At 43.7% G+C, this 23,780-nt stretch overlaps 1 protein-coding gene across 1 annotated transcript in view; it reads right to left on the reverse strand.

The window, feature by feature from the left end:
• The window catches only part of LOC124616098 (alpha-catulin), a 185,853-nt gene extending 162,073 nt beyond the window's left edge, over positions 1-23,780 (reverse strand). Inside the window, exon 1 of the mRNA XM_047144355.1 lies at positions 23,552-23,780. Coding sequence (XP_047000311.1) covers positions 23,552-23,780 — 229 coding nt within the window. The remainder of the gene's footprint in view (positions 1-23,551) is intronic.

Raw genomic sequence — 23,780 nt, forward strand, 5'->3', positions numbered from 1 at the left:
GAACTGCAGCTGGAATTTAACTACGTCAAACTTTTACCTATTTTTAATATTAGTTTTGACATCAATTGGAGATGCCCTTACATCATACCTACACCACAGGTTGCATACCTTCTCTCGAATAGTGTTAGTTCATAACAGCACAAGCGAAGATACGCCTCCCGAAGAGTTCCGAGAGTTTGGAACTATACTACTGGCCACTAAAATTGCTGAACAAAGAAGAAATGCAGATGATAAACGGGTATTCATTGGACAAATATATTATACTAGAACTGACATGTGATTTCATTTTCACGCAATTTGGGTGCATAGATCCTGATAAATCAGTACTCAGAACAACCGCCTCTGGCCGTAATAACGGCCTTGATACACCTGGGCATTGAGTCAAACAGAGCTTGGATGGCATGTACAGGTACAGCTGCCCGTGCAGCTTCACCACGATACCACAGTTTATCAAGAGTAGTGACTGGCGTATTGTGACGAGTCAGTTGCTCGGCCACCAATGACCAGACCTTTTCAATTGGTGAGAGATCTGGAGAAAGTGCTGGCCAGGGCAGCTGTCGAACATTTTCTGTATCCAGAAAGGCCCGTACAGCACCTGCAACATGTGGTCGTGCATTATCCTGCTGAAATGTAGGGTTTCGCAGGGATCGAATGAAGGGTAGAGCCACGGGTAGTAACACATCTGAAATGTAACGTCCACTGTTCAAAGTGCCGCCAATGCGAACAATAGGTGACCGAGACGTGTAACCAATGACACCCCATACCAGCACGCCGGGTAATACGCCAGTATCGCGATGACGAATACACGCTTCCAATCTGCCTTGATCGCGATGTCGCCAAACACGGATGCGAGCATCACGATGCTGTAAACAGAACCTGGATTCATGCGAAAAAATGATGTTTTGCCATTCGTGCACCGAGGTTCGTCGTTGAGTACACCATCGCAGGCGCTCCTGTATGTGATGAAGCGTCAAGGGTAACCGCAGCCATGGTCTCTGAGCTGATAGTCCATGCTGGTGCCAACGTCGTCGAACTGTTCGTGCAGATGGTTGTTGTCTTGCAAACGTCCCCATCTGTTGACTCAGGGATTGAGACGTGGCTGCACGATCCGTTACAGCCATGCGGATAAGATGCCTGTCATCTCGACAGCTAGTGATACGAGGCCGTTGGGATCCAGCACGGCGTTCCGTATTACCCTCCTGAACCCATCGATTCCATATTCTGCTAACAGTCATTGGATCTCGACCAACGCGAGCAGCAGTGTCGCGATACGATAAACCGCAATCCCGATAGGCTACAATCCGACCTTTATCAAAGTCGGAAACATGATGGTACGCATTTCTCCTCCTTACACGAGGTATCACAACAGCGTTTCACCAGGCAACGCCGGTCAACAGCTGTTTCTGTATGCGAAATCGGTTGGAAACTCTCCTCATGTCAGCACGTTGTAGGTGTCGCCACCGGTGCCAACCTTGTGTGAATGCTCTGAAAAGTTGATCATTTGCATATCACAGCATCTTCTTCCTGTCGGTTAAATTTCGCGTCTGTAGCACGTCATCTTCGTGGTGTAGCAATTTTAATGGCCACTAGTGTATACTGAGAAACATATCATGTCTCAGAGCAGAAAAAATAATGGTATAAGAACTATTACGATTATAAACACCGGGAATTTTTATGCTAATTATTACGGAAATTCCCTGATGAAACCTAGTCCTTGGATTTTCTGCAGACTGTCTTGTGTGAGCGACAACCGCAGTCGAAAGTACACGTCTTGACAAATAGCCGCTTCGGTGTTCTTGCAAATAATTTTTTTATTGACCGGTTTCGTAGCCTAGAAGCCACATAATTAGGTTAAATATGATGCAGTTTTAATGCAATAATTCACCACATTTAACCTGATGACGTTGCATCTGGGATACTAAACCGGTTGATAAATAATTTATTTACAGGAGTTGCCAAACGGTTATTATTCAAGTTGTTTTGGATTTTGATTTGCTGTGGGTCATTTTAATTTCATCCTCATTCAACAGTCCTCTATTTTACCGCTTTGCTAACAGCCTCTCATCAAAATTACAAATTATCGCAGCTGGAGAAATCATAATGCAGGGCGGAAAAGAAAATTAACCTGAAACGTGAACGGCAGCGTGAATGCGATGCGATCGAAGCATACTAAAAAGATAATTTGCATCAGAGGGAAACTTTCGTTGCTACAGATACCTTCGTTAACTAGGGAGAGAAAGATTACAGGGGAAACGCCCCTTAAATGTAATGAGTACAACGTCACTTTACTGGTCAGCACGGCATACGTCGCCGCTCCATCGACCACTGGTTGGTGCTCCAGCCCGACAATTTCTCTATCCAGAGTAACTCTGATTGTAGGCTTTAGCTGTTTTCTGATTTTAGACCTTAGGTAGTGTTCTCGTTTTTTTTTCATTATTTCTTTATAAACTTACTCGACTTCTCTTCCCCGTTACGTAACACACATTTATGCTAATTTCCTGCTCTCCTCATGATTTCAAAACATGGTTCAAATGGCTCTAAGCACTATGGGACTTAACATCTGAGGTCATCATTCCCCTAGACTTAGAACTACTTAAACCTAACTAACCTAAGGGCATCACACACATCCATCCCCGAGGCAGGATTCGAACCTGCGACCGTAGCAGCAGCGCGGTTCCGGACTGAAGCGTCTAGAACCGCTCGGCCACAGCGGCCGGATCCTCATGATTTCCAGGAACAATTAATTTCACATTTTAGGTATGTTGTATAACGGGAATACAAGGTCGTTTGTACCTGTGGATATCTGTTGGTAACGTACTTATAAATTTAAGAATATCAAAGGACAAATCCATATGTGCACTATGTGATCAAAAGTATCCGGACAACCCCCAAACATACGTTTTTCATGTTAGGTGCATTGTGTTGCCACCTATTGCCAGGTGTTTATCTCAGCGACATCAGTAGTCATTAGACATCGTGAGAGAGCAGAATGGGGCGCTCCGCGGAACTCACGGAGTTCGAATGTGGTCAGGTGACCAGGTGTCACTTCTGTCGTACGTCTGTACGCAAGATTTCCACGCTCCTAAATATGCCTAGGGCCACTGTTTCCGATGTGGTAGTGAAGTGGAAACGTGAAGGGACAAGTACAGCACAAAAGAGTACAGGCTGGCCACGTTTGTTGACTGACGGCGACCGCCGACAGTTGAAGAGGGTCGTAATGTGTAATAGGCAGACATCTACCCAGACCATCGCACAGGAATCCCAAACAGGATCAGGATCCGCAGCAAGTACTATGACAATTAAGCGGGAGGTGAGAAAACTTGAATTTCATGGTCGAGCGGCTGCTCATAAGCCACACATCTCACTCTGGTAAATGCCAAACAGTGCCTCGGACGATTAAACAGTGGAAAATGTTGTGTGGAGTGACGAATCACGGTACACAATATGGCGAACCGATGGCAGGGTCTGAATATGGCGAATGCCCGGTGAATGTCATCTGCCAGTGTGTGTAGTGCCAACAGCAAAATTTAGAGGCGGTGGTGTTATGATGTGGTTGTGTTTTTTCAAGGAAGGGGCTTGCACCTCTTGTTGTTTTGCGTGGCACTACCACAGTACAGGTCTACATTGATGTTTTAAGCATCTTCTTGCTTCCCACTGTTGAAAAGCAATTCGGGGATGTGCGATTGCATCTTTCAACTCGATCGAGTATATAATGCACGGCCTGTGGCGCAGTGGTTACACGACAATAGCATCCTTGTAATGGATTGGCCTGCAGAGTCCTGACATGAATCTTTTTTTTTTTTTTTTTTTTTTTTTTTTTTGCATCAGTCTACTGACTGGTTTGATGCGGCCCGCCACGAATTCCTTTCCTGTGCTAACCTCTTCATCTCAGGGTAGCACTTGCAACCTACGTCCTCAATTATTTGCTTGACGTATTCCAATCTCTGTCTTCCTCCACAGTTTTTGCCCTCTACAGCTCCCTCTAGTACCATGGAAGTCATTCCCTCATGTCTTAGCAGATGTCCTATCATCCTGTCCCTTCTCCTTATCAGTGTTTCCCACATATTCCTTTCCTCTCCGATTCTGCGTAGAACCTCCTCATTCCTTACCTTATAAGTCCACCTAATTATCAACATTCGTCTATAGCACCACATCTCAAATGCTTAGATTCTCTTCTGTTCCGGTTTTCCCACAGTCCATGTTTCACTACCATACAATGCTGTACTCCAGACGTACATCCTCAGAAATTTCTTCCTCAAATTAAGGCCGGTATTTGATATTAGTAGACTTCTCTTGGCCAGAAATGCCTTTTTTGCCATAGCGAGTCTGCTTTTGATGTCCTCCTCGCTCCGTCCGTCATTGGTTATTTTACTGCCTAGGTAGCAGAATTCCTTAACTTCATTGACTTCGTGACCATCAATCCTGATGTCAAGTTTCTCGCTGTTCTCATTTCTACTACTTCTCATTACCTTCGTCTTTCTCCGATTTACTCTCAAACCATACTGTGTACTCATTAGACTGTTCATTCCGTTCAGCAGATCATTTAATTCTTCTTCACTTTCACTCAGGATAGCAATGTCATCAGCAAATCGTATCATTGATATCCTTTCACCTTGTATTTTAATTCCACTCCTGAACCTTTCTTTTATTTCCATCATTGCTTCCTCGATGTACAGATTGTAGAGTAGGGGCGAAAGGCTACAGCCTTGTCTTACACCCTTCTTAATACGAGCACTTCGTTCTTGATCGTCCACTCTTATTATTCCCTCTTGGTTGTTGTACATATTGTATATGACCCGTCTCTCCCTATAGCTTACCCCTACTTTTTTCAGAATCTCGAACAGCTTGCACCATTTTATATTGTCGAACGCTTTTTCCAGGTCGACAAATCCTATGAAAGTGTCTTGATTTTTCTTTAGCCTTGCTTCCATTATTAGCCGTAACGTCAGAATTGCCTCTCTCGTCCCTTTACTTTTCCTAAAGCCAAACTGATCGCCACCTAGCGCATTCTCAATTCTCTTTTCCATTCTTCTGTATATTATTCTTGTAAGCAGCTTCGATGCATGAGCTGTTAAGCTGATTGTGCGATAATTCTCGCACTTGTCAGCTCTTGCCGTCTTCGGAATTGTGTGGATGATGCTTTTCCGAAAGTCAGATGGTATATCGCCAGACTCATATATTCTACACACCAACGTGAATAGCCGTTTTGTTGCCACTTCCCCCAATTATTTTAGAAATTCTGATGGAATGTTATCTATCCCTTCTGCCTTATATGACCGTAAGTCCTCCAAAGCTCTTTTAAATTCCGATTCTAATACTAGATCCCCTATCTCTTCTAAATCGACTCCTGTTTCTTCTTCTATCACATCAGACAAATCTTCAATCTCATAGAGGATTTCAATGTATTCTTTCCACTTATCTGCTCTCTCCTCTGCATTTAACAGTGGAATTCCCGTTGCACTCTTAATGTTACCTCCGTTGCTTTTAATGTCACCAAAGGTTGTTTTGACTTTCCTGTATGCTGAGTCTGTCCTTCCGACAATCATATCTTTTTCGATGTCTTCACATTTTTCCTGCAGCCATTTCGTCTTAGCTTCCCTGCACTTCCTATTTATTTCATTCCTCAGCGACTTGTATTTCTGTATTCCTGATTTTCCCGGAACATGTTTGTACTTCCTCCTTTCATCAATCAACTGAAGTATTTCTTCTGTTACCCATAGTTTCTTCGCAGCTACCCTCTTTGTACCTATGTTTTCCTTCCCAACTTCTGTGATGGCCCTTTTTAGAGATGTCCATTCCTCTTCAACTGTACTACCTACTGCGCTATTCCTTATTGCTGTATCTATAGCGTTAGAAAACTTCAAACGTATCTCGTCATTCCTTAGTACTTCCGTATCCCACTTCTTTGCGTATTGATTCTTCCTGACTAATGCCTTGAACTTCAGCCTACTCTTCATCATCACTACTATATCGTGATCTGAGTCTATATCTGCTCCTGGGTACGCCTTACAATCCAGTATCTGATTTCGGAATCTCTGTCTGACCATGATGTAATCTAATTGAAATCTTCCCGTATCTCCCGGCATTTTCCAAGTATACCTCCTCCTCTTGTGATTCTTGAACAGGGTATTCGCTATTACTAGCTGAAACTTGTTACAGAACTCAATTAGTCTTTCTCCTCTTTCATTTCTTGTCCCAAGCTCATATTCTCCTGTAACCCTTTCTTCTACTCCTTTTCCTACAACTGCATTCCAGTCGCCCATGACTATTAGATTTTCGTCCCCGTTTACATACTGCATTACCCTTTCAATATCCTCATACACTTTCTCTATCTGTTCATCTTCAGCTTGCGACGTCGGCATGTATACCTGAACTATCGTTGTCGGTGTTGGTCTGCTGTCGATTCTGATTAGAACAACCCGGTCACTGAACTGTTCTGCCCTACCTTCCTATTCATAACGAATCCTACACCTGTTATAGCATTTTCTGCTGCTGTTGATATTACCCGATACTCATCTGACCAGAAATCCTTGTCTTCCTTCCACTTCACTTCACTGACCCCTACTATATCTAGATTGAGCCTTTGCATTTCCCTTTTCAGATTTTCTAGTTTCCCTACCACGTTCAAGCTTCCACGCCCCGACTCGTAGAACGTTATCCTTTCGTTGATTATTCAATCTTTTTCTCATGGTAACCTCCCCCTTCAGCGTGCAAACCATTCAAGGAAACATCATTGATTGGGCTTTCGGAGCCGAAGGCCCACTCATGTACCCTTGACTGTGCACGACACAACAGTTTACGCCTCGTCCGGGCCCGTCAACACCGACATTGGACTGTTGATGACTGGAAACACGTTGCCTGGCCAGACGAGTCTCGTTTCAAATTGTATCGAGCGGATGGACGTGTACGGGTATGGAGAAGATCTCATGAATCCAAGGACCCTGCATGTCAGCAGGGGACTGTTCAAGCTGGTGGAGGCTCTGTAATGGTGTGAGGCATGTGCAGTTGGAATAATATGGGACCCCTGATACGTCTAGATACGAGTCTGATGGGTGACACGTACGTAAGCATCCTGTCTGATCATCTACATCTACATCTACATCCATACTCCGCAAGCCACCTGACGGTGTGTGGCGGAGGGTACCTTGAGTACCTCTATCGGTTCTCCCTTCTATTCCAGTCTCGTATTGTTCGTGGAAAGAAGGATTGTTGGTATGCCTCTGTGTGGGCTCTAATCTCTCTGATTTTATCCTCATGGTCTCTTCGCGAGATATACGTAGGAGGGACCAATATACTGCTTGACTCTTCGGTGAAGGTATGTTCTCGAAACTTTGACAAAAGCCCGTACCGAGCTACTGAGCGTCTCTCCTGCAGAGTCTTCCACTGGAGTTTATCTATCATCTCCGTAACGCTTTCGCGATTACTAAATGATCCTGTAACGAAGCGCGCTGCTCTCCGTTGGATCTTCTCTATATCTTCTATCAACCCTATCTGGTACGGATCCCACACTGCTGAGCAGTATTCAAGCAGTGGGCGAACAAGCGTACTGTAACCTACTTCCTTTGTTTTCGGATTGCATTTCCTTAGGATTTTTCCAATGAATCTCAGTCTGGCATCTGCTTTACCGACGATCAACATTATATGATCATTCCATTTTAAATCACTCCTAATGCGTACTCCCAGATAATTTATGGTATTAACTGCTTCCAGTTGCTGACCTGCTATTTTGTAGCTAAATGATAAAGGATCTATCTTTCTGTGTATTCGCAGCACATTACACTTGTCTACATTGAGATTCAATTGCCATTCCCTGCACCATGCGTCAATTCGCTGCAGATCCTCCTGCATTTCAGTACAATTTTCCATTGTTACAACCTCTCGATACACCACAGCATCATCTGCAAAAAGCCTCAGTGAACTTCCGATGTCATCCACAAGGTCATTTATGTATATTGTGAATAGCAACGGTCCTACGACACTCCCCTGCGGCACACCTGAAATCACTCTTACTTCGGAAGACTTCTCTCCATTGAGAATGACATGCTGCGTCCTGTTATCTAGGAACTCCTCAATCCAATCACACAATTGGTCTGATAGTCCATATGCTCTTACTTTGTTCATTAAACGACTGTGGGGAACTGTATCGAACGCCTTCCGGAAGTCAAGAAACACGGCATCTACCTGTGAACCCGTGTCTATGGCCCTCTGAGTCTCGTGGACGAATAGCGCGAGCTGGGTTTCACATGACCGTCTTTTTCGAAACCCATGCTGATTCCTACAGAGTAGGATGACAGTGAAGATAATTGCCAAACACCATACAGACACGTATGGATTTCACTACAAAATATGTCGCATGTCCAGTAAGGGATTGCTTCGCATAAGACATTTAGGGTGCGTTTAATGAGATAGACTAGACAACGCTTAGAGGTGGGAGAGATTGGAGGTAAGAATCCTCCTACACGTCGGTAAGGGGGCCTAGAGATGGCGTAATGTTGCTCCGAAACTAGTTACTCAAACATAATAACAATTGGAAATTTAGGCGGCTGATAGATGTTTTGATCCGACATTCTATACTGAAAAGCTAGATACGAAGCCCACACCTACTACAGTAGTACAAGTTTATATGCCAACTAGCTCTGCAGATGACGAAGAAATTGAAGAAATGTATGATGAAATAAAAGAAATTATTCAGATAGTGAAGGGAGACGAAAATTTAATAGTCATGGGTGACTGGAATTCGAGTGTAGGAAAAGGGAGAGAAGGAAACATAGTAGGTGAATATGGATTGGGGGACAGAAATGAAAGAGGAAGCCGCCTGGTAGAATTTTGCACAGAGCACAACATAATCATAACTAACACTTGGTTTAAGAATCATGAAAGAAGGTTGTATACATGGAAGAACCCTGGAGATACTAAAAGGTATCAGATAGATTATATAATGGTAAGACAGAGATTTAGGAACCAGGTTTTAAATTGTAAGACATTTCCAGGGGCAGATGTGGACTCTGACCACAATCTATTGGTTATGACCTGTAGATTAAAACTGAAGAAACTGCAAAAAGGTGGGAATTTAAGGAGATGGGACCTGGATAAACTAAAAGAACCAGAGGTTGTACAGAGATTCAGGGAGAGCATAAGGGAGCGATTGACAGGAATGGGGGAAATAAATACAGTAGAAGAAGAATGGGTAGCTTTGAGGGATGAAGCAGTGAAGGCAGCAGAGGATCAAGTAGGTAAAAAGACAAGGGCTAGTAGAAATCCTTGGGTAACAGAAGAAATATTGAATTTAATTGATGAAAGGAGAAAATATAAAAATGCAGTAAGTGAAACAGGCAAAAAGGAATACAAACATCTCAAAAATGAGATCGACAGGAAGTGCAAAATGGCTAAGCAGGGATGGCTAGAGGACAAATGTAAGGATGTAGAGGCCTGTCTCACTAGGGGTAAGATAGATATCGCCTACAGGAAAATTAAAGAGACCTTTGGAGATAAGAGAACGACTTGTATGAATATCAAGAGCTCAGATGGAAACCCAGTTCTAAGCAAAGAAGGTAAAGCAGAAAGGTGGAAGGAGTATATAGAGGGTCTATACAAGGGCAATGTACTTGAGGACAATATTATGGAAATGGAAGAGGATGTAGATGAAGATGAAATGGGAGATACGATACTGCGTGAAGAGTTTGACAGAGCACTGAAAGACCTGAGTCGAAACAAGGCCCCCGGAGTAGACAATATTCCATTGGAACTACTGACGGCCGTGGGAGAGCCAGTCCTGACAAAACTCTACCATCTGGTGAGCAAGATGTATGAAACAGGCGAAATACCCTCAGACTTCAAGAAGAATATAATAATTCCAATCCCAAAGAAAGCAGGTGTTGGCAGATGTGAAAATTACCGAACTATCAGCTTAATAAGTCACAGCTGCAAAATACTAACACGAATTCTTTACAGACGAATGGAAAAACTAGTAGAAGCCAACCTCGGTGAAGATCAGTTTGGATTCCGTAGAAACACTGGAACACGTGAGGCAATACTGACCTTACGACTTATCTTAGAAGAAAGATTAAGGAAAGGCAAACCTACGTTTCTAGCATTTGTAGACTTAGAGAAAGCTTTTGACAATGTTGACTGGAATACTCTCTTTCAAATTCTAAAGGTGGCAGGGGTAAAATACAGGGAGCGAAAGGCTATTTACAATTTGTACAGAAACCAGATGGCAGTTATAAGAGTCGAGGGACATGAAAGGGAAGCAGTGGTTGGGAAGGGAGTAAGACAGGGTTGTAGCCTCTCCCCGATGTTGTTCAATCTGTATATTGAGCAAGCAGTAAAGGAAACAAAAGAAAAATTCGGAGTAGGTATTAAAATTCATGGAGAAGAAATAAAAACTTTGAGGTTCGCCGATGACATTGTAATTCTGTCAGAGACAGCAAAGGACTTGGAAGAGCAGTTGAATGGAATGGACAGTGTCTTGAAAGGAGGATATAAGATGAACATCAACAAAAGCAAAACAAGGATAATGGAATGTAGTCTAATTAAGTCGGGTGATGCTGAGGGAATTAGATTAGGAAATGAGGCACTTAAAGTAGTAAAGGAGTTTTGCTATTTGGGGAGCAAAATAACTGATGATGGTCGAAGTAGAGAGGACATAAAATGTAGGCTGGCAATGGCAAGGAAAGCGTTTCTGAAGAAGAGAAATTTGTTAACATCCAGTATTGATTTAAGTGTCAGGAAGTCATTTCTGAAAGTATTCGTATGGAGTGTAGCCATGTATGGAAGTGAAACATGGACGATAAATAGTTTGGACAAGAAGAGAATAGAAGCTTTCGAAATGTGGTGCTACAGAAGAATGCTGAAGATTAGATGGGTAGATCACATAACTAATGAGGAAGTATTGAATAGGATTGGGGAGAAGAGAAGTTTGTGGCACAACTTGACCAGAAGAAGGGATCGGTTGGTAGGACATGTTCTGAGGTATCAAGGGATCACCAATTTAGTATTGGAGGGCAGCGTGGAGGGTAAAAATCGTAGAGGGAGACCAAGAGATGAATACACTAAGCAGATTCAGAAGGATGTAGGTTGCAGTAGGTACTGGGAGATGAAAAAGCTTGCACAGGATAGAGTAGCATGGAGAGCTGCATCAAACCAGTCTCAGGACTGAAGACCACAACAACAACAATGCTGATTCCTACAGAGTAGATTTCTAGTCTCCAGAAAAGTCATTATACTCGAACACAATACGTGTTCCAAAATTCTACAACTGATCGACGTTAGAGATATAGGTCTATAGTTCTGCACATCTGCTCGACGTCCCTTCTTGAAAACGGGGATGACCTGTGCCCTTTTCCAATCCTTTGGAACGCTACGCTCTTCTAGAGACCTACGGTACACCGCTGCAAGAAGGGGGGCAAGTTCCTTTGCGTACTCTGTGTAAAATTGAACTGGTATCCCATCAGGTCCAGAGGCCTTTCTTCTTTTGAGCGATTTTGTTTCTCTATCCCTCTGTCGTCTATTTCGATATCTACCATTTTGTCATCTGTGCGACAATCTAGAGAAGGAACTACAGTGCAATCTTCCTCTGTGAAACAACTTTGGAAAAAGACATTTAGTATTTCGGCCTTTAGTCTGTCATCCTCTGTTTCAGTACCATTTTGGTCACAGAATGTCTGGACATTTTGTTTTGATCCACCTACCGCTTTGACATAAGACCAAAATTTCTTAGGATTTTCTGCCAAGTCAGTACATAGAACTTTACTTTCGAATTCATTGAACGCCTCTCTCATAGCCCTCCTCACACTACATTTCGTTTCGCGTAATTTTTGTTTGTCTGCAAGGCTTTAGCTATGTTTATGTTTGCTGTGAAGCTCCCTGATCCTCAACACTATCTGTACTTGAGACAAAACTTTTGTGTTGAGCCAACAGGTACTCTGAAATCTGCTTTTTGTCACTTTTTCTAAACAGAAAAATCTTCCTACCCTTTTTAATATTCCTATTTACAGCTGAAATCATCGATGCCGTAACCGATTTATGATCGCTGATTCCCTGTTCTGCGTTAACTTTTTCAAATAGTTCGGGTCTGTTTGTCACCAGAAGGTCTAATATGTTATCGTCACGAGTCGGTTCTCTGTTTAACTGCTCAAGGTAGTTTTCAGATAAAGCACTTAAAAAAATTTCACTGGATTCTTTGTCCCTGCAGTCTCGCAGTCTATATCCGGCAAATTAAAATCTCCACCCAGAACTATAACATGGTGGGGAAATCTACTCGAAATATTTTCCAAATTATCCTTCAGGTGCTCAGCCACAACAGCTGCTGAGCCAGGAGGCCTATAGAGACATCCAATTACCATGTCTGAGCCTGCTTTAACCGTGACCTTCACCCTGCATCCATTCACGTCCATTGTGCATTCCGACGGACTTGGACAATTCCAACAGGACAATGAGACACCCCACACGTCCAGAATTGCTGCGGAGTGGCTCCAGGAACACTCTTCTGAGTTTAAACACTTCTGCTGGCCACCAAACTCCTCAGACATGAACATTACTGAGCATATCTGGGACGCCTTGCAATGTGCTGTTCAGAAGAGATCTCCACCCCTTCGTCCTCTTACGGATTTGTGGACAGCCCTGCAGGATTCATGGTGTCAGTTCCCTCAAACACTAGTTCGGACATTAGTCGAGTCCATGCCACATCGTGTTGCGGCACTTCTGCATGTTCGGAGGCCCTACACGACATTAGACAGGTGTACCAGTTTCTTTTGCTCTTCAGTGTAATATGGCGTACAGCCAGCACTACTGATGCACTGAAAATTGTTTGCTTCACAGACTTTCCATATCCATCTGTTTTCGTCTGTTTTTCCATTTAGAGACATTAATCCTAACTCTTATCTTTGTATTTCACTTTCGATCTTGCCGTGTGTACCCTGCCACAGGTCAGATAAATTTCATTCCTGTCTCTGGATTCTTAGTGTGTACGATTTTCTTGTTATTCAGGTTTCGCTTCCATACATCACAACTGGTCGGGACAGTGTTTTTGAAAATTTCAGAAGCGTGTCTTTCTTTAGTTTCCCTTGTGACATCCGTCCAGTAGCATCACTCATTAATTTAAATTTCTGTGTATCTTATGCTGAATGCCAATTTCATCTTCCTGTGGTGTATTGCATCATAATATGGAGAACAGTAACAGCCCTATAACAGTCGGATACTCCGCAAGCAACTTTCACATGCCACGATTCCGCCGCGTTAAGAGTAAAGTGTTAAGTTCTACTAGCTAGGAAATCCTGAATCTAGCCACAACGCTGGTCCGATATTCCACAGACCTGCAATTTGGTCAAATGGGTGACATGGCTCTAAGCACTATGCGACTTAACTTCTGAGGTCATCAGTCGCCTAGAACTTAGAACTAGTTAAACCTAACTAACCTAAGGACATCACACACATCCATGCCCGAGGAAGGATTCGAACCTGCGACCGTAGCGGTCGCTCGGCTCCAGATTGTAGCGCCAAGAACCGCACGGCCACTCAGGCCGGCCAATTGGTCATTACGCGACAGTGCGGAAGTGGACAAAATGCCTTCCAGAAGCTTTGGTAGTCCTCATTAACATCCGCTCCACCATCTACTGGCATTTAGTTCCCTAGGACGAAAAGAGGGACATGAAATTAATAACATCACTATTAGCGGAATTAATACGGATTCTTATGGAGATGGTTTTCGTTTTTCAAAAAATAGTAAAATTTTTCCACAATTCTGTAACATACTGACTCCAGCGATATAGACTTTAATTATTTTCATCTGTCCGACAACTGTTATTGGAAAGCGGACTGACGTGCGTCTCCCTCAATCGCTTGGAAACATTTGTTCATCCAGCGCCCTATGGTAACGCGCTTACAGAGTAGCATGTTCTCTCACATAACCTACACTGCCTAATAAAACATGTGAAACACCTAGAAGGGGCGGAGGAAACAAAATCATACTTCACGTTGGGCTCTATGATGTTATTTCAGTGAGTTTAATACCGAGTCAAATTTACAAAGAAATAGGCGATTGAAACGCAATTATTAGTATGATGTTGCGCTCTCTCCTGTCTGGATGCTTGCACTGACTCGGTTGGTAAGGGCGTTATAATGCCATTGTATCCTGGTACTTAATATCTCGGATACTGGCACTGGAACGGATTTGCCGTCCGATCCGTTCTACCGGGAACAGATGTGGGGACCTTGCTGGTATCGGGAGTACCTCAACATTACGCAGACAGTCCGTAAAGACGTGCGCCATGGGTGGGCGAGCGCTCTCTTCTTGAAAAATAAAGTGGTACCACCATACTGTCACTTCAGACGTAACATGCCAATGTCACTACCAGCCGTGACCTACGGTAATACACTGTAGCTCCCCACACCACAATACCGAGAGTAGGCTAATACGCTGTACCTCTCCAAAACATTGGAAGAATAGGGCCTGTCTCTCTGGGCCGCTGACATACTCTCCAAAGACGATCATCAGGGGTCGTGCAGAACGTTGATACATCGCTGAATACAATGCGTCGACATTAATCAGCAACCCATACTTAAGGGTCCCGACATCACTTCAAACGCAGCATTCTGTGGGGTGATCTTAACGACAGCCTACTGAGGGACGGCAATTCCCTAGTCCGGCTGCTGCTAGTTTCCGACCAATTGTGGTAGATGACATAGACTATTGCACACAAGTACTCGCCCCCTACGTGTGGTTCAAAGCTATCACTCAACTTCTGACGCGGTTTACTCCCATTATGTAACCTACCCGACCTGATAACAAAACTAAAAACGAAAAGAAGTAATGCACTCTGGTGGCCATACTATCTCTCACCACGAGCGTCCGCAGTAATTTTTCCAAGGGAGAAAATTCCCAATTTTCATATAACCCATTCTGTACGTTTTAAAACTTAACATTTTGCAAAAGCTAAACCTGACAAGAAATACACAAACTTATTGCATCTCCAAAGATCGATAGTTTTCTGCTTCATATTTTTAAGGTACATTACTTTAGGACCTCAACAGTAAGCATATTCGGATAGCGCATGCAAAATACATCTTTAATGTTGTTAATATGAATATGGATGCCAGTTTTGATTCAGCGATCTGAAATTGTATACTCATGTGATTAAATCCAAGGAATTCAGTGAGCTAAGGAATAAAGCTACAGAATATTCACAAAAAAATTATTCCCGTTCCCATTATGTTTGGTTAAAACAGAAAATTAAAAACTGAAAATCAGAAAAAACGTCAGCACGATTGAGAATATGCAAAGGCCTATTGAACCTTGATGCCATCTACAAAACTTACTTTGCTTACAAAACTTCACATTCAGTAACGTTACTGTATTAATGGCATTACTTAATTTTATTTATTTTAATTTATAAATTTTATTGTGAGTTATTTAACCAAAGTTAAACAAAATATATTTTGAAAGGCCCATCTCTTTTTGGTTGGTTAGGTAAAGTGTAGCACAGTGCCATTATACGGCAAGAAGAGTGCAGGAAATCTCCCTAGATGATCCTCAAATTGGCCTAGCAGCCTAGGACTGAACCAAGGAAACCCTCGCCTCTCCAGTTTCCCTCATTATTATGCAGCATGAGAACTGGAACGCAGGATTCAGCTCTGTGACTGCATGTGGCGCTGTGTGGCACTTACACACTTCCTGGACAGGGCTTATTTTCGACCTTCAAATTTCACAGTTTTTCTCTCTTTTAGCGAAGAAAATGATATTTTCTTTTTTTCGACTGATGTATATGGAATTACGTTTAACTGTACACACCTACAGTATAGCATGGCCATGTTGTCATAAGTGTACTATAATAGCTCTATCTTTTAAAAAAATGGAAAATCAGCAAGCCATCTTGGGTATTTCTTGCCTACAGACAAATGGTAAACTACTGCTGTGGAGGAAGGAGGGGGGCGTCCTTATGAAAACTGGGGAAGGATGACTCCCATGTATATTGCTGTCAAGTTTATGATGTGTTGCGAAATACCGACGGAATCCACGCGACAGGGTGTCGGAACGGCTCCTTTCTGCAACTTGGTAGAGGCTGAATCAGGAAGCAACACAAAAAGACTGAAGAGGCTCTTTCCACATTGTTCTGTTCTGTTTGCACCCATCTTGACTACAGAACAGCGACGAAACCGCAGCCGCGCCATGGGATCAGGATAATTTCCCGTTAACTGAGTGGCAACTAAGGAAACCCAAGGTACGAGGAGCGTTCAATAAGTAATGCAACACATTATTTTTCTCCGCCAATTTAGATTGAAAAAAAAAAGAAATTTGTTGTGGGACATCGTGGAATAATCCCGCTTCAGCCCCTATAGCTTCATAAAGTTCCGATAGGTGATGGTGCTATACGTAGCCTTCAAAATGGCGTCTGCAGGGGAGGTGCATTCCAAGGAGAGAGTTTTTATTTTCTTCTGACGGAAAACCAGAACAGCGCAGATATTTATAGGAACTTGCGGTATGTCTACGGAGACCTGGCAGTGAACTAAGCACGGTGAATAGTTGGGCAGGGCGTCTATCATCACCCCGACCAGGTAGCGCAAACCTGTCCCATCTCCCGCGTGCCTGCCGACCGCACACAGCTGTGGCTTCTGCAATGTTGGCACGGGCGGACACTCTCATTCGAGGTGATCAACGGGTCACAAACACCTCGCTGCTCAACTGGACGTGTCTGTGGTAGTGCTGACACACTCGTCTAACAGTTAAGATATTCAAAGTTGTGTGCCCACTGAGTTCCCCTCCGGCTAACACAAGACCATCAAGAACAACGAAGGACCATCTTTGCGGAATGGCTTGCGCGGTACGAGGCTGATTGTGACTTTTTTTTGTCGAATATCATCACAAGCGATGAAAAATGGGTTCACCATCTCCAACCGGAAACAAAACAGCAATCCACGGAATGGCCACACCACCTCGCCACCTCGCCTCCGGAGAAAAAGTTCAAAGCGTCACAGACGCAGCCTCAGTCGGTAAAGTCATGGCGATGGTCTTCTGGGACTCTGAAAGGACTATTCTGTTTATTTAAAATGCTGCCGCGAGTAGTGAGTATAGTGGGCAGGGGCACTACAAACGTAGTGTGTGAACAGTAAGTTGGAAATGTGGGACTCACGGGGAGCGTTCCACAGGTAAGTCGCTGCGGTCGCACTATCCTCTGTGTCCTCGATGACTCAGTCGGATAGTGTGTCTGCCATGTAAGCATGATATCCCGGGTTCGAGTCCCCGTTGGGGCAGTCATTTTCAAATGTCCCCGTTGATTTATATCAACGCCTGTACGCAGCTAATGGTCAGGATTTCATAGTAAATTATTCTGTCTGATGTCCTCACTCATGGTGCAACGATCATCTCTGAAGTGTATTGTGCTGCCGTCAGGAAACTGAAGAAACAACTTTAGTGTGTTTGTCACAAAAAAAAAAAAAAAAAAAAAAACCAAGCGAACTTCTCTTTCTCCATGACAACGCAAGGCCTCACCCAAAAGGAGATCACAAAACTTCATTGGGCTGCTCACCCGCCGAACGGCTCAGGTATCGTACCTTCCGACTTTCATCCGTCTGCCAAATGAAGAATGCACTCCGCGGGTATCGGTATGTAGATGATGAGAAGGTTACTGTTTTATCAAGACGTTGCCGCCGACGTCGACCAGTGGAGTGGTATCATAGGGGCCTTCCCAGTATGAAACCGTAAGACCGTGGAGATTACGTTGAAAAATAGGGTTTTGTTGCCAAAAAGAGAGGGGAATAATATGGTGCATTGGAATCCTGCATAAAACCGACCTGCTTTCAGAAAAGAAATGTGCTGCATTATTATCGAACGACCCACGTATATAGCGACTGCTGAAGTTCCAGTTTACCTCGTCGCGGTCGGCAATGTTGTATCTGCAGTTTAGTGGAGTCGCAGACAGTGACTGTTGCAATTTAGAGAGCATTCTGTTACGAATAAGACGCCTGTACGCAGATACCGGGGAGGGGGGGGGGGGGGGGGAGAGGTCAAGTGTTACCGTATTTCCGCCGGTACCCCCCCCCCCCCTCCCTGCTACTCGCGGACGTCCACGTCTATCACAGAAAACCGCAATTGTAATTACAATTATTATTTACATGCCGTCGTGTATGAAGCTATCTGGGTGTTTCGCTTTTTTGTCACGCAGTGTAGAATCCTACAGGTATCACACATCACGTACAGCTGCCTCTTCTCTGCCGATCTATTACGGTTGATCTATAAAACATCATTTATCTCAATATTTGCTATTTCGGAGTTCGTGCGATCGAGTACAATATTAACCATTTTCGGAGTGAAATAATTTCAGGAGGCACATTGCACTGTATATGACTAGATTCTGTCTTCTGTTTCGGTATTAGTGGGTGAATAAATGATTTCGATTCGTTTAATGACTTGACGTAAGCCCAAAATTTCTTAAAATTTTACGTCACATCTGTAGGTAAAACCTTAGTTCAGAATTAATTTAACGCTTCTCGCATTATTCTCCTTCTGTTTATTGGTCTGTAGTGCTTGTTCTGCAACCAAAGCTGTTAAAAAAAATCTAGTAAAATATGTAAGTACGTGTAATTGTTCTTGTGCTGAAATACTGACTGTAAAAATTTGAGGGTTAGTTAGAGCGGCGACTTTGATTGATTAAAACATTTCCCTGCGATATCGATATTGAAATTCCGTACCTCCCTGAACCAATTTTTGTTGTACGAGAAATTTTTGCTTTACTAGCTATCATGGCCTTAAAATTTTAATTGCCATGTCACTTTTACAACTGATTATTCCATGCTCAGTTAGTACTGAAAAACGTGGAGGGCGTTAAAAAATGTATTCCATATTTTGAGAGGTCGAAGTATGAGCCAAAACAAGAAAAGAAGCTGCAGTAAATGTGCGCTCTGAAACGCATATTTTACGAGTTTTTACCACAAGTTCATCTCGCTACTGTGAAACACATCTCTTCTACTGGAAAGTGCACATAGCCTTTCTTTTTTTTTTTTTTTTTTACATTTAGTATACACGAAATTGATGATTCTGTTGTTGTTCAAGAAATATTGTTCAGCTGTAATACTCTGTAAGACAAACACTGCAGTTATGCTTTAAGTGAAATGCCATCGTCACCGTTTCCCATCATTAATTCGTGCCACAACGCTTATTGTGCGATAACATTGAGTATACGACATCTCTCTGCAGGAACATGCTTTTGATAACTTTCAATGGAATGCGATATCAAAAGACTTTGATAAAAACGACGCATCATGTTTCGGATCACACTATAGTAATTACGAAGATGAAGCATGGTGTTACTGAGAAAGTAAAGTACAGAACCACTTTACACTGGAATTAGTAAAACAAGAACCGAAACGTGAATATTCAGGTTTGATCCACAAAACATTCGTATTGAAATACCGCTACGTATTCAATTCATATTTTTACGAAAATTAAGGAATGAACAACTCTACATTTGTGTGAATGACGAATTCACACCGACGTAACAATTCCCCGGCGCACGGCAAAACTTTGTCGTACTTATAATCTTTCAATGGCAAACGGACCAGCAGCCGAAGATTTCCAAGGCTGGCAAGCGCCGGAGGCAGCTGCGATCGAGTAAGCCGTAATATAACAATTCAGTGTGCACCATGTGATCAAAAGAATCAGGACACATGGCTGAAAATGACTTACAAGTTCGTGGTGCCCTCCATCAGTAATGCTGAAATTCAATATGGTGTCAGCCCACCCTTAGCCTTGATGACAGGCTCCACTCTCGCAGGCACACGTTCAATCAGGTGCTGGAAGGTTTTTTGGGGAATGGCAGCCCATTCTTCACGGAGTGCTGTACTGAGGAGAGGTATCGCGGTCGGTGAGCCCTGGCACGAAGTCGGCGTTCTAGAATATCCCAAAGGTGTTCTACAGGATTCAGGTCAGTACTCTGTACAGGTCAGTCCATTACAGAGATGTTACTGTCGTGTAACCACTCCACCACAGGCCGTGCGTTATGAACAGGTACTCGAACGTGTTGAAAGATACAATCGCATGTAGGCCTCTGCTGTGACAGTGCCACGCAAAACAACAAGGGGTGCAAGCCTCCTCCATGAATAACACGACCACACCATAACACCACCGCCTCCGAATTTTACTGTTGGCACTACACACGCTGGCAGATGACGTTCATAGGGCATTCGCCATACTCACACCCTGCCATCGGATCGCCAGATTGTTTACCGTGATTCGTACTCCACACAACGTTTTTCCACAGTTTAATCTTATTTTTACGCTCCTTATACCAAGCCAGACGTCGTTTGGCATTTACGGGTGTGATGTGTGGCCTATGAGCAGCTGCTCGACCATGAAATCCAAGTTTTCTCACCTAGCGCCTAACTGTCATAGTACTTGCAGTGGATTCTGATGCAGTCTGGAATTCCTGTGTGATGGTCTTCGATAGATGTCTGCCTAATACACATTACAATCCTCTGCAACTGTCGGCGCTCTGTCAGTCAGTCAACAGACGAGATCGGCATGTACGCTTTTGTGCTGTACGTGTCCCTTCACGTTACCACTTCACTATCACATCGGAAACAGTGGTCCTAGGCATGTTTAGGAGTGTGGAAATCTCGCTTATAGACGTAAGAGACAAGTGAGACCCAGTCACCTGACCACGTTCGAAGTCCGTGAGTTCCGCGGAGCGCCGTACCCTGCTCTCTCTATGGCCACTGAGGTCGCTGATATGGAGTACGTGGCAGTAGGTGGCGGCAAAATGCACCTAATATGAAAAAGTATGTTTCTGAGGGTGTCCGGATACTTCTGATCACATAGTGTACTTCACATTTCCTAACGCGACCTCGGAACCCTTTTCCGCTGGAGACTCTTACATTAGAGTGATTTGAAATCAAATGCCTTAGTATATTTCTTTCTGTCAACGAACAATTATGACCGCCCCCCTTTCCCTTCCTCCTCCCACCACAACAAAGCCACTCACAAGGAACCCCTTGAGTGCAAGTTTGCTGGTTCATTAGTAAGGCTCATTTGAAAGAGTTGTGTCAACAACTATGACAGGAAAAATATTAGCTGCTAATGACTCAAAATGTGCAACAGGAGGGCGACAGAAAATCAATGGCCAGGAGGTGCAGAGATCACCCTTCTATGTGACGTATTTATTACTCTTCACAAAATGGACGTTAACGCTCAATAAATGTTTGAAACAACTTGCACCATGAACACTGAATTAAAAATGGCACGCCACAGTGATCACAAAAGTTCGCACCATTAAGATCGACGGCAAACTCCTTGAAATTTAGAAATAGTGTAGGACATTCTGGTAGGTATCAACTCTTAAAAGATGCATATACAATCATACTGCTGTAACAGGGTGATCAAAACTGATGGAATGTGATGGCATGCAACCGAATGCAGAACAGTCTGTCGCGGAGCTTATCGTGAAACTTGCTATCCTGTGAAACGTAGCTGCAGGTAGTGTGGTAATATGTTTTATTGGCTCGGAAAAGGAAACAAACATCCAGAGGCTGAATTTGTCCAGTGGTTCCAGGTGGTATGAACTGCAATGTCACTTTTCAGGAGGGAGTATGACTTTTATTCGCAGACCAAGAATGAAGCAAAAGTAAGTTATTTTGACCAGCTATTGGCCAAAAGCTGTGCTCGTACCATTGTTGTAGTTCTCTTATGCCCATTATCCCACTAGTGCTAGCTGTGATGTAAATATTCCCTACTGCCCTTGCAAGATCACATACGCGAGAAATAATAGTAGACGGCCGGAGTGACCGAGCGGTTCTAGGCGCTACAGTCTGGAACCGCGCGACGGTACGGTCGCAGGTTCGAATCCTGCCTAGGGCATGGATGTGTGTGATGTTCTTAGGTTAGTGAGGTTTAAGTAGTTCTAAGTTTTAGGGGACTGGTGACCTCAGAAGTTAAGTCCCATAGTGCTCAGAGCGATTTGTAACTTGTCGCAGCACAATAAATAACTTTCCAGCCAATTTACCATCCTGATTAACAGTCGCTTAATTGTATACGAATGCCTTAAAGCATTGATGTCAGTCTTGATACAACTCTCTTGGTATCTCTCATTTCCAGGGATCGTTTTATGTGTATTTCATCTTCAAATCCCGACAATGTCAGAGTTGAAAACAATTTCTTTACAGAACGGTGGAATAGGTTTGCTTATCTCATCTGCAGTTTTTCAGGTCGATTCCGCAGTTTGCCCTGAAATTTCATTTTCTTATTTCCTGCACTTCTGTAGCACCGTTTGAAGTTTTGCAACCACCTACTGCTTTCCTTAAAATCACTGTAATCTATGAAGCGGGGAACTTTATGCACGCAACAAAGTAGGTCACTATCATGCACATTCTGTAAATTACATCGAGCATCCTCGAAATGCGCAAACACAAGTGCATCTTGTCCTCCATTACCATCTGTAGTTTTTCTTATGCACTGCACGGTCATATTGCTGCGGACTTATCCGAAATCTGTTTATGATTGTTTGTTTACTATGCTGTGGTGACCTTCCATGTACGAAACTGAGGAGTGCCGGAACAAAAACCGATAAATCCGCATTTGCTGTTAATAAGGAAAGTGACAAATAGTGATCTCTAAATGGCTCCACAAGCTAGAAAAAGAAGAAACACACCTTAAAACACTTGATGTCGCGTTGTGCTGAAAATTGTTTTGTGGCAGCATGTATTATTACTCCAGTATCTCCGCCCTACTGCTCAAACACGCGAATACAGCAAAAGTGTATATATTGGGTTTTGTTCCGGCGCTCCCCAATTATGAATAGTACCCACTCCTTGGTCAATTATTGTGCTATACAACATTTCACTGGAGACGGGATTTGTGGCTCCCTGTCCGACAAGGATAATTAACTGCATGGCTGGACACCTGTTACTATTTCACTGTTAAGCACGCATCGTCATCACTGTTCTACTCCTGTACATTGTCCGCACTGTCGAGCGTATAGGACACCACACATTCCACTGACTCATTTAGGGAGAAACGCTAATATTTCATCAGCCATTTCCTTCTCACTCTGCGGAATTCCTTGGGTTCCTTTCTGACGAAATGTCAACTTCGACAACTGTTGCTGTAGATGCAATGCAATGCAATGTTTTCTTTGTTTATCGTTGCCATTGCTCTACTTTGTATCAACATCTCTGGCACTCTTGTGAGTTTCTCGTCGACTAAGCAGTTCAACGACGCCCCAAAGCCTCAGGCTGTGCTCACCATTAGATACCTCCAGTCCCGCCCCCTGTTTCCATCAGCAGCCAATATTGTGGTTGCACGGTGTACAGTAGGCAGGGCGTCGAATGCCGTTAACACCATTGGCCTTCTGCGATCTAGAGCTCAATGAGTTCCTGGTCAGAACACCCCGAATCCTTCAGAATTCTCTGATCTCTTCAATAAATCAGTTCCCGTGAGAATTCCCAATTTTCCAGGTTTTCCAGACAAATTGCCAGCCTGTAAGTGACTAATGCTGTAAATGAAAGAAACGAACCGCTGCTGCATGCGTCAAATTCTTAACGAATGGGTTTGTTGCGGGTATCTCACCGGCGGCGCGCGCCTCCTTGCAGGCGTCGTACATGTCGGCCTTGATGTCGGGGTTGTCGTCAGCGATGGTCTCGCCGACGGTGACGAAGCGCTCGACCGCCAGGTTGACGGCCTGGCCGACGCGCGCCACGGCCCGCACGCTGCGCTCCGAGCATAGCGGCCGCTCGCGGTCGCGCTCCCGGTGCGCCACCAGCGTCGAGATCTGCAACAGGCGGGGGACGCGGTCCAT

The sequence above is a fragment of the Schistocerca americana genome, chromosome 5 (assembly GCF_021461395.2).
Source record: "Schistocerca americana isolate TAMUIC-IGC-003095 chromosome 5, iqSchAmer2.1, whole genome shotgun sequence".
Lineage (NCBI taxonomy): Eukaryota > Metazoa > Arthropoda > Insecta > Orthoptera > Acrididae > Schistocerca > Schistocerca americana.